This window comes from Asparagus officinalis, chromosome 6, assembly GCF_001876935.1.
Source record: "Asparagus officinalis chromosome 6, Aspof.V1, whole genome shotgun sequence".
NCBI lineage: Eukaryota > Viridiplantae > Streptophyta > Magnoliopsida > Asparagales > Asparagaceae > Asparagus > Asparagus officinalis.
This window is the reverse complement of record NC_033799.1, coordinates 77,091,825-77,106,251: the sequence shown is the minus strand read 5'-3', so window position 1 is coordinate 77,106,251 and position 14,427 is coordinate 77,091,825. Positions and strand designations below refer to the sequence as shown.

At 39.2% G+C, this 14,427-nt stretch overlaps 1 protein-coding gene across 1 annotated transcript in view; it reads left to right on the top strand.

Annotated features, from left to right (window-relative positions):
- Window positions 1-1,351, top strand: part of LOC109844152 (solute carrier family 25 member 44-like) — a 9,045-nt gene extending 7,694 nt beyond the window's left edge. Inside the window, 2 exon segments of the mRNA XM_020413114.1 lie at window positions 454-607; window positions 938-1,351. Coding sequence (XP_020268703.1) covers window positions 454-607; window positions 938-966 — 183 coding nt within the window. The 3' untranslated portion in view covers window positions 967-1,351.

The window sequence follows — 14,427 nt, the reverse complement described above, 5'->3', positions numbered from 1 at the left end:
GACCAAAAAAAACCAAAAAAAGAAAAAAAAACAACCAAAAAAATGTCATGGCTCTAATAATTATCTGATGTGTGTCCCATGTTGGAAACGTTATGTAATTGTTGTCTATTTGTTTTTCTATAAATAAAATATGACTGTCCTCTGAACAAGCCACTTTTACCCTCGGCTCTAATGTTAATAAGCGTCGATCTTGTGCACTTGTAGTTGGTATCCTGCTATCTTTATGATCTTATTTCGTAATGTAAAAACTTCAATTTACAGCCTCCAATCAGAGCCTACTATATTCATTGCCTTACCTTTTAAGACAGAAGCCTAATTTAATTTCAGCCATTTTTCTTGTTTTATTTAAGTAACTGTAATTTTGCTTTCTGCACATGGTTTTAACTTAGGATCTCTTAACATTTCTCAAAGTCCATCTGTTAGTGATTTATAATCTTGTTTTACTTGATGTAGGTAATGAACAATGACCAAAGACAAAGTGCAAGGCAAGTTGTTAAAAAATTGATTATTGAAGATGGATGGAAAGGTTTTTACAGAGGATTAGGCCCAAGGTTTTTCAGCATGTCTGCTTGGGGTACCACAATGATAGTTGCATATGAGTATCTAAGTACGAAGTTCTTTTTCCCCCTCCTTGAATTATATCTAGTTTTAACAATTCTTCTTTGCTGTTACCCTGTACATAAGGATATCTATATCTACATTCCACAGAAAAAGATTGCAAATTGCTGTTCAAATTTCTTAATGATAGGAGCCTTGTCGCTCTTTTCTTTGGCCAAAAAAGGGTGATCAAAGAAAAAACTAGCAACAACAAAATTTTAATCTATTATCAGCAGTTGAATTGCTTGAAATAATTTTAGAAATGCATAGAAATAATATTGAAAGATACCAAATTAACAATAGCTTCTACTAATCATCCACGTGTTCATTCTTTTTACAGAGCGATCATGCACAAAAGTTGAGATCTGAGTTCGAAGAGGAGTTGAATTGACTGCAACTAGCTAGCCGCAGTGTGGAGCCATGGGTTAGTTGTCCTGACTGTTTCTCATTAGTTGGTGAAGCATATGAATCTGTCAATTTTGGAGCAGAGTTTGATGAAATTGATGGCAGCCCACAGTTCTCATTGCCATAGATTTTGTATTCTGCTAGAGATTCTGCATAGAGATGTTCATAATTTTATTTCCAGTTGGAAGCTGATTCATTTCTTGCATACAATTTACTTGGTAGAGTCCAGTTACAGTTTTGTCTTTACTGGCCAAGCATTCCCTTAAACCTGTACGGGGAAAATATATTATTTCACCAAAAGTTTGTAATAAAAGCTTCCACGGGTTTCCAGTCCAAGAGGATTTACTCACTTCTTTGCTATGCTCTAGTTTCTTGAGCGATTTATTATAAAAATCGAATAGACTGCAATATTAATTGTTCTTCCTTGTTTCTCATTAGCTGGTGAGGGTATGAACTTGTCAATTTTCAAAAGTTCTCATTCCCTTATTTTCTCAGAGTCCTGTTAGAGTTTTAGTTAAAGTTCTATTTGCACAGGGAGGAAAGTACTTTTTATTTTGTAAGTTTGCGGGGGTTAAAAGGGACTCTCGGGACACGCCAACTCCATTTAGGGCATGTTTGTTCGCCCCAAAAAACTGGGAAAACTGGGAAATGAAACTTGCAATGGGTGCCAGCTCGGTTTTTTGTTTCCATTAATTTCCATTTCGTCGGTTTGGTTCGCCCACCCATTTTGAGAAATGGGGTTGAGAAATGGGGGTCCACGTCACGTTTTATGGAAATGTGTTTTCAGCTCTTTTTGAGCTGAAAACGGGTGGAAATGTCCTGTCCCACATTTTTTAAATGGGTGGGCACGCAAAGCGAAGCGGCGGCCGAAGAGAGGGTTTCCTCCTTTTCCTTCTGTGTGGTTAGCTTCACCGCCATTGACTGCTCTTCTTCCTCTTGCTTTTTTTTGGCCATTGCTCTGCTCTTTTCTCGGAATTTTACTTCTATAAAAAAAGACCCTTGGGGCTGAAGATGGCCTGCGCTTAGACCTAGCCAACGTTGTTTTGGCGTTGTTTGTTGGGTTGCTGCTCTAGATCTAGCAGAAAGGGAAGGTTTCTACAGATCAGTGAATTACCTCCACCTAGTCCTTTCTTCCGCTGTAGCGGAGATTCTCCCCCAGCTGAACCCTGATTATTGCTTGTTTTTGGGGTTGGTTCGATCTCTGTTTCTCGTTGGTTTCCTTTGTAGCAAAAGCAATATGCTTGAATGATTTTGGCCATGCATGTGATTGTTTGTATCTAACCTAGTCTGTGAAGCTAATAATTGGTTTTGGAAGCCGATAGTTGGTTTTAATTATTAGATGTTAACAACTGAGGTCCAAAGGCTACATATTTCTCGTATTTTTTGTTCTTGGATTTTATTTTTAAATTTGAATTAGTCTGGAATTTTGGGGTTAGAATATACGAGAGTAGATCTGTTCTTCATCTGAAATTTTGGGGTTAGAATATACGAGAGTATATCTGTTCTTCATCTGAAATTTTGGGGTTTAATTTCGAAGTTGATCCTCATAATGTTGCATTTTCCTAAACTTTTTTGCTTCATTTGGTGGCTGAATCTTGTCTATTTCTGCTCTTATCCCCCAGTAATATGCATGCATGCATAGATTAGCCTTGTTAAGCAACCTATTTTCTATCTCTGCTGTAGTTGTCAGTTTGTGAAATGAGCAGGATTGAAATCTTCTGTTTATTTATGGCCATTTTTAAGGGATGTGGGGTGTAAGTTGGGTGGGGGGGGGGGCGGGGGATCTATAAATTTACTAAAAGTTGGATAGTTGCAGCTGAGTTTAAATGGTTTGCAAAGGAAACTATTCTGTTGTCTAACACACCAAAACAGCTTATAACTAAATGTTTAGCATAGACCAAAATAGTATTTGTGCATACGATGGATTTCAATGTGTTGTTAAGCTAGAATGGGTATTATCAAGTCCAAAGCAGTACTATAGAATTTTTTAAACGTGTTTATGTTGATTCCTTTTTGGTTTTTCTGTAGAATTCTAATTTCTAAGCAATAATATATAGATGGACGGTGATTATGTTGATGAAGAGAGCGTTATAAGAATGTGTGCTGGGGTTGCATTTTCTGTCATTGTTCTAGTAGTCACATTTTTTACGAGAATGAAGTCTCGCCGCAGATCGATACGATATGGACGAAGTGCAGAAAGACAAAGGCATGAAAAGACTAGGGCAGAGTTGATGAGTCGTATCTATCACGGTTATAGTGATAGCTGTTAAAACTTTGTAAGAATGCGCTCGGGTGCTTTTATTAAACTAGCAAAGATAATGAGGACAAATCATCTCCTAAAGGACACAAAATTATTACTATAGAGGAGCAGCTAGCTATAACGTTGAATATATTGGGTTATAAATCAAAAAATCGTATGATGAGAACGTAATTTATACGATCATGGGAGACAGTTAGTAGATACTTAAACAGAGTATTGCAAGCAATTTCGTGCATACAAGGTCGATATATGAAACAAGCACCAAATGAAGTGCCTCAGGAGATCCAAAACAATCCATCTTTCTATCATTTTTTCAATGTATAACAACCACTCTACCTATTAGCACAAATAAATCTCTTAACTACTCAATCATGACAATAACATAGCAATTGGAACTCTATAGGATTGCATAGGTATGATGGATGAGACACATGTGGATGCTATGCTACCTGCCTCACTTGTTCCGCGTTTCAGATGGCGCAAAGGTGTCACACAAAATATTCTTGCGGCTTGCACACCAAACAAAATGTTTACCTACGTTTTAGCTGGGTGGGAGGGGTCGGCTAACGATTATAGAATCCTTCAAGATGCTTTATCTAGACCACAACCTTATGGATTACGGGTGTACACTGGTAACAATCTCGTCCATCATAAGTAATTGCTCATTAGACTAACAATCCGCACTAATATTTACTCAGTCATATCTCATTAAAATACTTTGCATTATGTAGGTAAATACTACTTATGTGATGCAGGGTACACAACCCAGCCGGGTTTTATATCCCCGGGGTGTCCGTTATCATCTCAAGGAATTTACGGGGAGAACACCTTAAAATAGGAGGGAGTTATTCAATCTTAGACATTCCTCTTTGAGGTCAATGATTGAAGCTATATCTATTCCTTTATACAAAAGGGAGAACCAGAGAGGTACTGTTCATGCTACAGCAGATTCACTGTAGCATTATTACTGTAGCAGATAAGCAATTAAAAATATTACTGTAGCACACAGGTATACTGTAGCATTTAAAAGGTACTGTAGCAGAACGGGATACTATAGCATTCCCAGAAAATTCAAAACAGGAGATGTTAAAAAGGCGGGAATACTGTAGCAAAAAAAAAAAAAAAAAACCTTGCTTTGCACGGACAGCAGACTAGTTTGGTATATTGAAGAATCGTTTCAAGATTCTCACAGCAAAACCCCACTACCTCTTCCAGACCCAAGTGGACATTGTCTTGGCATGCACGGTTCTCCATAACTACATTGCAACAGTGGACCCAGACGATGACTTGCTGAATGAGAATATCGACATTTGTGAGGATGATACAGAAGAGGCAATTAATGAAGAAAACAACATTGTTGATTTCTCGCAATCCCAAATAGTTAGAGAACAATGTGCCTCAAAGGATGAGTGGAGATCTCGCAGAGATCAAATCGTTTTGGACATGTGGATTGACTATTATTGTAAATACCGACATGGTGACACGACTGAGTCTGCGGTGTGATTTGCTACAATTCCCTTCAGTTGCTAGTAGTTTATTATGTTTGTGGTTATTGTAACATATTTCGCACTTTGCGATTGTTGCTACATTATTCTATGTTGGTTATATCCAAATGTGCGACTTCTTTATTGGTTCCGTTATCAATCTACAATACGTTAATGTGATGGCTATCCTGTATTCCTCTTTTATGTCATGTACATCATTGGAATTTTTTTGTCTGCTTGTATGATTCTTTCCTGTGACTCGCATCATCTGTTGCTCTATTCCATTAACATAACAATTTTACAGTACCATCTTTTTCTATTTTTTGGACTAACATATGAATTGTTGGACTATAGGAACTGACTGATAATCCAAACAATGATGAGAATGATTTGGCCAATGTGAGGACCACCACTCACTCCCCATCATCTAGGGGCCAACAGCCCTCTCCCGTGTTTTCGGCTAGCAGTGGGTTCAATCACCCATTCAACCCAATATTCCAGCCATCCTCCCCCTACGTGCAACCACCCTCTGTTTTTCCAAATGTCCCGCATACCGATGGTAACCTTTTCCCTATGCCTCACCCTATTTCATCTTACATGCACATGCTCAGTAACGCCCCTTCTTTGCCACAACCATTTCAAGGCTCCAATTCCACTGGATATTTTCATTCTCCAACTAGTATTACAGTGACTACTTCTGATTCGGGTAACAATAAAAGGTTGGAAATGGATGAAGTAGTAGCCACTTCAGCTAGTTCACCCAAAAAGGTCAAGGCTGTGGCCCATAAGAAACGAAAAATACCACTTGTTGAAGCAGCTTCCCATGTGTCCCCAACCAAATAGTGGACCCCTGCTCACGATGACGTGCCCATACCCTTTCTGGCCAATTTGGCAAGGTCTGGTCTTAAACCAGACAAAAACTTTAAGCAACATACATTTGCAATGGCGACCGCTGAAGTAAACAAGCAATTTTGTACATCATTTGCTACCAAGAGTGTTGTCAACCATATGAAAACACTGCGTTCTTGGTTTCAAGACATGCAGGCTGCTCGTAATATCAGTGGTGCATGTAGGCGTCTGAAAATGCCTATAGGTGTCCGCACACAGCTCGAGACGGAGAGAAGAAGACAAACGTCGTTATCCGAGTCTAGGAGGATTATCTGATGTTGATAAGTACATGAACCGGGATGGTGAACCAACTGTGTCTCGTGTGCTCACTGGTCACCTCCAATTGGCCGTCACGCCTGTCGGTAGGGGTGGAAATGAACCAAATAATTAACAAATAGTTCGACAATTATTCGAATAACTATTCGATCATATTCGATTCGGTAGTTCATTTACTACTAAACAAATATTTTTTAGTATTCGAGTTTACTAACGAATAGAATTTAACCAAATGTATATTCGATTCGTTTGTCTATTAAATATTCGTTTAAAATTTAATCACAGCTTATTATTTGTATTATTGCACATATGATGTCATATTTTTAATTCACTTACCATTTCTACTTAACTTTTATATACTTTTAAGTCTAAAATAATCTTAAATCTATTTTCTAATTAAAATTTTGATTTAAATATATATACATCATATATTAAAAAAGAATAATTTTTATTTATGAATTTTAATATTATTTGAAAATAAAAAAATTTTAGCAGAATAAATATACTCTAATATTCGATAAGTATTCGTGAATATTCATGAATATTTATCAAATACCAAGTATTCGAGTTCGAATTCGAAAAACTAGATATATGAATATTAGAGTCCGCATTCGAATTCGATAATTTTAAACAAATACAAATACGAACATCTTAGTATTCGATTCGATTCGATCGTTTACCACCCCTACCTGTCGGTCAACTCGCGCGTGTCGGTCAGCTCCAAGTGATCAAACACACTCGTCAGTCAGATCACGCGTGTCGGTCAGCTCCAAGTGCCATAAAGAACCTAACGAGCGCATGAAGCGAGTCAACAAAGCATGCAAATCAACGGAATGACGAAACACGCAATACAAGTCCGGAGAAGTCAGAAAGTGTCGAACACCTCAAAGGGGCCCGCAAAAAGAAGAGGCATTTAGACCATGCTACAATTTGAATCTGAAAAAACTCAAAAGATAAAAGTTGCAGATATCTTCATCAGCTTTCCAACGCATCTTGAATCAGCTCAATCCGAGGTCGGACGAGAGAGTTAAGACCAAAATACCGAAGGTATCTCAGACTGACCCGCGCGGCGACGGGTCGGATCAATCCGACCCGCGCGCCGGCGGGTCGGACCAAGGATCCATCCGACCCGCACGACGGCGGGTCGGATCAGTCTGTCTCATGCCCAGAACTGCTCGTAACCTCCAAAACGCATTTTAGGCTATTTCGATCGGTTTCTTCTGTTCCAGATGTTTCTAACTGCCTAGATATCATCTACAAACGTGGTTAGGCCGTTATTGACTAAAGATAATGCCAAATTACTCATTCTTATCCAAAAACCCCCCAACCGAAGCCTATAAGTACAGGCCTAGGGGCTCATTTCACGGGGGGGAGGGGGATTATTATCAAGAGGGTGAGGTGCTGCCGGATCGAGGAGTCAAGGGAGCTTGAATTTTAGAGGGAGAGTTCGAGATATCTGAAGCCCCGCCCGTCCGTTCCTCGAGATTAGGCTTGGTCTTAATCTCGAGAAGAGCTACTGATTTCGCTTGGTCGATTTCAGCGCTTCAAGCGAATACTTCCTCTGTGAAGTAGGAGTTCTGTTAATTTTCTGTCAATCGGATCCGATCCGAGGCTGTCCACGGATAAACTCCGGCACAGGCAAAGATCCCACGCAAAGCAGCGGGTGATAAACGTTCGTTGTGTTGTTTGACAAGAGTTGTAATCTTTTGTATTTTCATTGTATAAAGGAGATCTTATAAAAAGATCGACTTTTTCTTTTATTTTGGATTTATTTTAACGACTGAAGTTGTAATAGATTCAATGACAATGAAAACAACGACTTTTGACCCAAACAATGCAGGTTGGGATGATGAAACACAAACAATCATGTTGGATCCCGAGAGTTTTGACACATGGAATGAGGTAAATGAAGCGTGCATATCTTCAAAATGATGATTCCTTTGACTAACAAATAATTCCATTTCTGTATACTGAATTGGATATTGATTACATGCATGATAAAAATAAGAGTAGGCTTAAAGATTGCATAAATAAGCCGATGAGAAATTATGAGAACCTCGCTGTCATCTGTGGGGATGATCAAGCAAGAGGTAACTTTGCTAAGGCCTCTATGGAGAAATTTGGGGGCCACGATGCAATCAACCTTGGAGATGATGATGATGATCAAAATGTTGGCATGCCTGTGCCTCAGAAGTCCCATCCCACGATTAACTTTTTAGATGAAGATAATCAATCACAAACCAACAATGATAAAGCCTCAGCAAGGACTATCATAAAAAAATACCTTTGGTGAAAGGTCGCACGAAGAAGACAGACCTTGGTCGTGACATCATGCAACAAATGGTGGATGAAGTTAAACACTTTTCCTCATCACTCAACCTTGTTAATCAGCACTGGACTGAGAAATTGTCAACAACCATCTTCAGACACAAAGAAACTTACCATATAGAAGTCATTGAGCAATTTTATGATACGACATTTGAAAATGAAACCAAAGCGAGGTATTTTATACGTAAAAGTGACTTTGGCCAAAGGGATTTGTTGGACAATTTCATGAAGATGCAGGGGGGCTAGAGTGTGGCTGAAGGTAGTCATAGCACTTGTGCTTTTATACTTGTGCTGAAATTTTGTTTCATACTTGCTGATTGGTTATATATTTTGCAGGACCGGTGTGGAGATAGCTATTACCATATTTATTTTGCACGGTAAAAACCCATGACGCTATTATGTTGTTTAAACTTCTAGATCTGGTATGTTTGTAATATCTTTGAGAGCACACGACTCATGCCCTACAGAGGCATAGTAATGTGCTGATTTGACACACTGCCACACATTATTGTGTTTCTCTATGCCTATTGCTGGTCTGTGGTCTTGTGCACATATGGCTTCACCCATTACGACTCATGGCTGGTTTTTGGTTTTGGGAAACAACCAGCAGTCACATTTGTGCAATGATGAGTTGGGCTTGTTTCTGATATTCTTCCCCAGCAATTAATGCAGATAATGATTTGGTAAGGCAGTCCAAACCTCCAATTGTTGAGCTAAGAATAAAGATTATCGGGCATGCAGCTAACATTGTCATGCACTCGTTTGCTGATGATGGATATATGATGAAGTAGGGTCCTATTGTAGCATAAAACTTGATCATCTCTTAACAACTCACTGCTGTGTATTTGTGTTGTTTTGACTCCTCTTATCAACTCACTTCATTGAAAATGTTGTGCATGCTAGACTATATGTGATGTTGCATTGTGCTGTTTTGTTTATCTAAACACTTGTTCATACCTCTTGGTCTTATTTTTTGGGTACATACTACTGTTTAGTTGTGCAGTTTGACACCCCTTATCAGCTCACTTTGTTAAAAATGTTGTGTTGTTTTGACTGGTCTTATTTTTTGAATGTTATGTTCTTAAAAACTAGTTACTACCAACTTGGTCTTTTCTATGTACAAACTGTTGTTTAGTTGAACAGTTCTGACACCCCTTATCAGCTCTTATAAACTACTTATTACCAACCTTCTGGATGCTAAGTTTTTACTGTTTAGTTTTTTAAACTACTCAACACCTAAACAAAATATCTTTGTACACAGTGCTGATTATTTGTGAGTTTTGTCACCCTCTATTTCAGAGATGCAGGTCATTAACAATAGTTGAACTTTCCAGGTAATGTTTTAGAATATGTTGTTGAAATTGTTGCGATCAGGTAACTTAGCATATGCTGATTCCTTGTGCTCTTTTTGACCGTTTTGTTCTTATGTAGTACTCATTTGCCTCACTGTTTTATATCCCCAGTTTTTGCTGATTTTTTGTTATCTTTCAGTGGGTTAAACAATGAAGCTTTGTTTTGTTCTTGGATTTTCTGTTTTGCTCAGTCCCTATTTGTGCAGTGATGAATGTCATATTTTTTAATATTCTAAACCAGAAAATATTGCATGCAATGATATGACGAGACAGTCCAAACTGTGGAATGCAGCCAACATTGGCATGCAATCGTTTGCTAGTGATGAATATATGATGAAGTTGACGTTTACCTGAGCACAATTATTCAACGTTCAAGCCTTGTTGAATATATGACGAAGTTGACAATTTCGTTTCTGTGAAGTATTGGAATTGCCTTGGTTTATAAAAAAACAGAAATGTTGAATTGCATTATATCTTGTAACCAGAATGTTTACACAAGACATTTTCATTATATTTTCAATGTGCAGATTACAATGTTTACAAGAACAAGGAAAATACTTAATAACCCTACAACTACAATACATTTTTTCAAATAATCAACTTGTTGAATTGCATACTTCAATTCTTTTCGCAAATGCTTTGTTTCCAACTCTTTTAATTCCGATACCGATTGAAGAATGACTTCTTCTTTTCTGGTTTCACTCTTTTTGATTTCTTGCTCATCTTCGGCCCACCTGAAGAATTTACATGCTCTATTTGGGTGTTTGGCACAACCCCAAAAATATTTGCCCTTGTTCGAACCTGTTTTGCACTGCTTCAATGGTGTTGGTATATTGCATAAGCATTTTATCTCAGCCGATTTGTTCATACCTCTTTAGGCAGCAGCCATGGCTAAGCACTGGCAGAGAACAAGGGCCTTGGGGAATTTATTTGTGAAGCAGGCACCAGGATAGAAGAGGCTCAGGTTAATGGAGCTTCTAGCTTTGTTTGCAACTATAAAATTCTCCCCCTCCACATTATATAGCTGGTATTATTGACCGTTACCAGCATTTGCCTTGAGCGGTTTTTAAAATATGACTGTTGCTGCTATACCGTTGGGAGATTTTCTGTGTAATAGTGTGGGAGCGGTAAGCTCACCATGGTTTTGGCATTCAAACTCTGATCAGGCTAGGGTATTTGTGCATAACAAACACAGGAAATGGAAATGTAGGTGGGGGATGATTTCTTGTTTTCAAAGTGGTGAAACAAACATGTGAAAACAAAGACTTACATTTCAATCCATTGATTTTACTGTGAAACAAACAAAATAAATAAAAACTGGGAAACCCCCTGGAAATGTCATGAAATCATTTCATTTTCTGTTTTCCTAATTTTTTCAGAAATGTACCAAACAGGCCGTTATGTGGAAAGAATTCACCGTCTGTAGAGTTTATTAATACCAAAAGAAAGTATTTTATCCAGAGAGACCTTCTCTGCTAACTTTATTCTTTTGCTTGTTTTAAAAACTTAAACAACATGAATCAACATGAATATGGTGAAATCACAAAAGCTGGGTTCCGTTATTGATTTTATTATAGATGAAACAGATATTCGTTCATGCTTGCAGAAATATCATATCGCAATAAGGTCAGATGCTGGAAAATGATAGGGTCACACCCCCAACCATACCTCCAATCACACCCCGTCTCTCATTTGCTACAGTGCATCGGGCCCCACATGGGATTTTAAATTTTTAAAATCCCATGTGGGACCTAGTGCACTGTAGCAAATGAGAGAGGGGTGTGGTTGGGGGTGTGCCCCTAGTGTCACCCCTGGATGCTAATTGTAGGTTGGAAAAATTGCAATGAAGAGAACAAAAGAAAATTAACTTGTATTTCTTTGATTCCGGTTATAACTTGATTACAAAAGAGAAGAGAACGAATTTGGTTCTCCCCTTTGTTTAAAACTGGGTTCTTCTCAGTAGCGATGGAGTGCCTCCTTCGATTGTTCGCGTCAAATTTGCTCTCCGTTGACGATCCGACCGTCTTTTATCTCGTGGGAACGATGAACTTCTGTGCAAAGTTTTATGGGTAACTCTTTGACGAGTTTAAGAACTCTGAACGAGTTAGAACTCTGTGAAGAGAGTTGTTAGAACCGAAAATTCGGTTAATGACCAAGCAGATCTTCTGTTGTTGAAGAATCCTCTTAGATTTGATCTTCTGAATTTGATTCAAATCTTCTATCTCCAAGAAATTCGCCTCTCCTGCCTCTCTGTGCGGTTGAGATCCTCAAGAATCCTCTCTGTGTCCCCTCTCCGTTCCAAAAAAAGTCAGAACCTAACTCAGTTGAGTTTGTTAAGATTTTATAGGTGGATAAGAGGTTGTAACTACCCTCTAAATCCACTCCTAAGTGGGCGTGATTTCCTCAGATCGTGGGGAAACAGTTCTGAAACCGTTCGACTCGTATTTGAACGAGTCAAACGCCCAATCTGGCGTTCAGAACCCAACGTCGCCTCTTAGAATTGAAACGCCCAATCTGGCGTTCAGAACCCAACGTCGCCTCTTAGAATTGAGACGCGAGGTTGGGTGTTGGCCGACCATCAATGAACGCGAGGGTCACTCGTGTTTTGGCTTGTTGCCGCTTAGGAACGTGGGGGTCGGTGTTGGTTGAACCTCTAGAACGCGAGGGTCGCTCGCGTTTGGCTTGTTATAGCTTGGAAACGCGGGGGTCGCCTACATTTCCAAAATTATGACGCGGGGATGACTTCCGCGTTTTAGAAGGGGTTAGTTGATCTGTAACCTCTTCTACAGAGCGTTGCAAGGACCGTTGTTCAGTAATCCTAGCTTTAGCTGTTGTAGGGTGTGAAAGTCGTCAGATTATAACTTTCACTGTAGATTATGGAGACTGCTGAATAGAGTTTTCATCAATTGTCAGAAGCGTCGTTGGATTGTAACTCTTCTCGATCTATGTGAAAAGTCCTCCATTTGCAGCTTTTTATTTGTTGGCATGAAAGCTATCTGATTGTAGCTTTCATTGTTGGAACTTGACGGGAATCAATCATCCATAGTGATTTTTAGACGAATATTTGCCCACAGCTCTCTACCAAGCAACTCACCAACTAAGTCCAACCTTTTATTTCTAAAATCATTACACTGCTCATCAGCATCTCTAATAGTTGCTAATATAATATTAGTCATGCTGTTGTCGCAGCCATCAAGATCAATCATCTCAGAGATGAGGCCGTGTTTATAGCGGTTGCAGAGTTGCAGATACAGTAAATAGAAAGTCGTCTGATTGTAACTTCCATCGTCGGGGCTTGTTAGGGATCAGCTATCCATTGTGATTTTTTGATTGTAACTTCCATCGTCGGGGCTTGTTAGGGATCAGCTATCCATTGTGATTTTTAGACAGCCTACACTAATCATACTGACAATATAATAATCATGGTACTCAGGTATATTTAATGAATTATGGAAGAAAAGGATGCATGACTAGTCAATGCTAGAGTATTGAGATAAGGTATTTGTTAGTGTTGAATTAAAGCATCAAGGACTTCTTTCGTATATTTTTACACCTAGCTTACCTTGGATGGTGATTTGAGCATCTCTCTCTCTCTCTCTCAAAGAACAAGAAGAGGGGTGGGGGGGGGGGTGGGGGTGGGGGTGGGGGGGGGAAAGAAAGAAAAAAAGGTTTTTTTTTATGACAAGGGAAACTTGGTCACCCCAGCTCAGTTTAACTCCTTCGGAGCCCCGCCAGCAGCCCTGGTTCGATTCCCCTTGTTCCCTTCACATCTACAAGGAGCTACCCTTAATACCAGTGGCTCATCCCCACGGGCAGAGCGCGGGTGAGCAGCGTGGGGACCACTGGGACCCGAACTGGTGAGCATATAACGGGCTGAGCTGGATTTGGGGACCAATAAAACCCCGGGTTTCCGTCCCCACCCTTAAACCAAGGGAAACCAGGTGAATGCGGCTACGAGGATTCGAACTCCTGACCAACAACGGGCAATAGCCTGGAGAGATACACTCCCCCATGGAGAGCTGCTGACCATGAGTGCAATAGCCTGGAGAGATACACTCCCCCATGGAGAGCTGCTGACCATGAGTCCCACCCGCGGGTGGTAAGAAAAAAAAAGGGTTACAATAGTCCAATTATCAATTGCACCAGTTGGTAATAGAGCATCTCCAACAGCTTCCCCATTTTATTAGTATTCTCACTTTTGGAGAATTTTGGGTTTTTTTTGTCCAACAGATTCCCCATCCCATTCCCCAAAATATGGATGAAGGAGAAAAAAGGGGAGTCTTTCCCAAATCTGAGACATTCTTAAAATATTTGGGGAGAGCTCTGTCATAAATGTAGCATGTTCTTCAAAACGGAATGGATGAGAAAATAAATATAAAATAAAATCCGTAATTACAAAAAAAAGTTATGGGGACAGTTCTAATGCATAAGAGCATCCCAAAATAGGGATGTAGAATATTTTTATTATTATAATAAATGCAGAATTCTTCAAAATGGGGAAGCAGTTGGAGTTGAAACAAAAATAATTTAGAAAATATGACTTTTGCTTCACTATTTTAAGAAATTTTTAAGAAAATTATTGGCAATGCTCTAATAAATCACTTTTTAGGCCAATACGTCCTACCTAAAATTAAAAATAGGCCAATATGTCTAAAACCTTCCTCGAAATTTAGGTTAGTGTGTCCTAAATGATACCAAGTATCTTCTCAACTTTTATAAGTCATGCATACGAATGGACATCTATCTTTACACGCAAACTGAGAAAACTTGAGTGTGCATATATATAGGGGTGTTCAAAAAGCCCGCGGCCCGGGCCATCCCGATGCCCAGCCCAGGC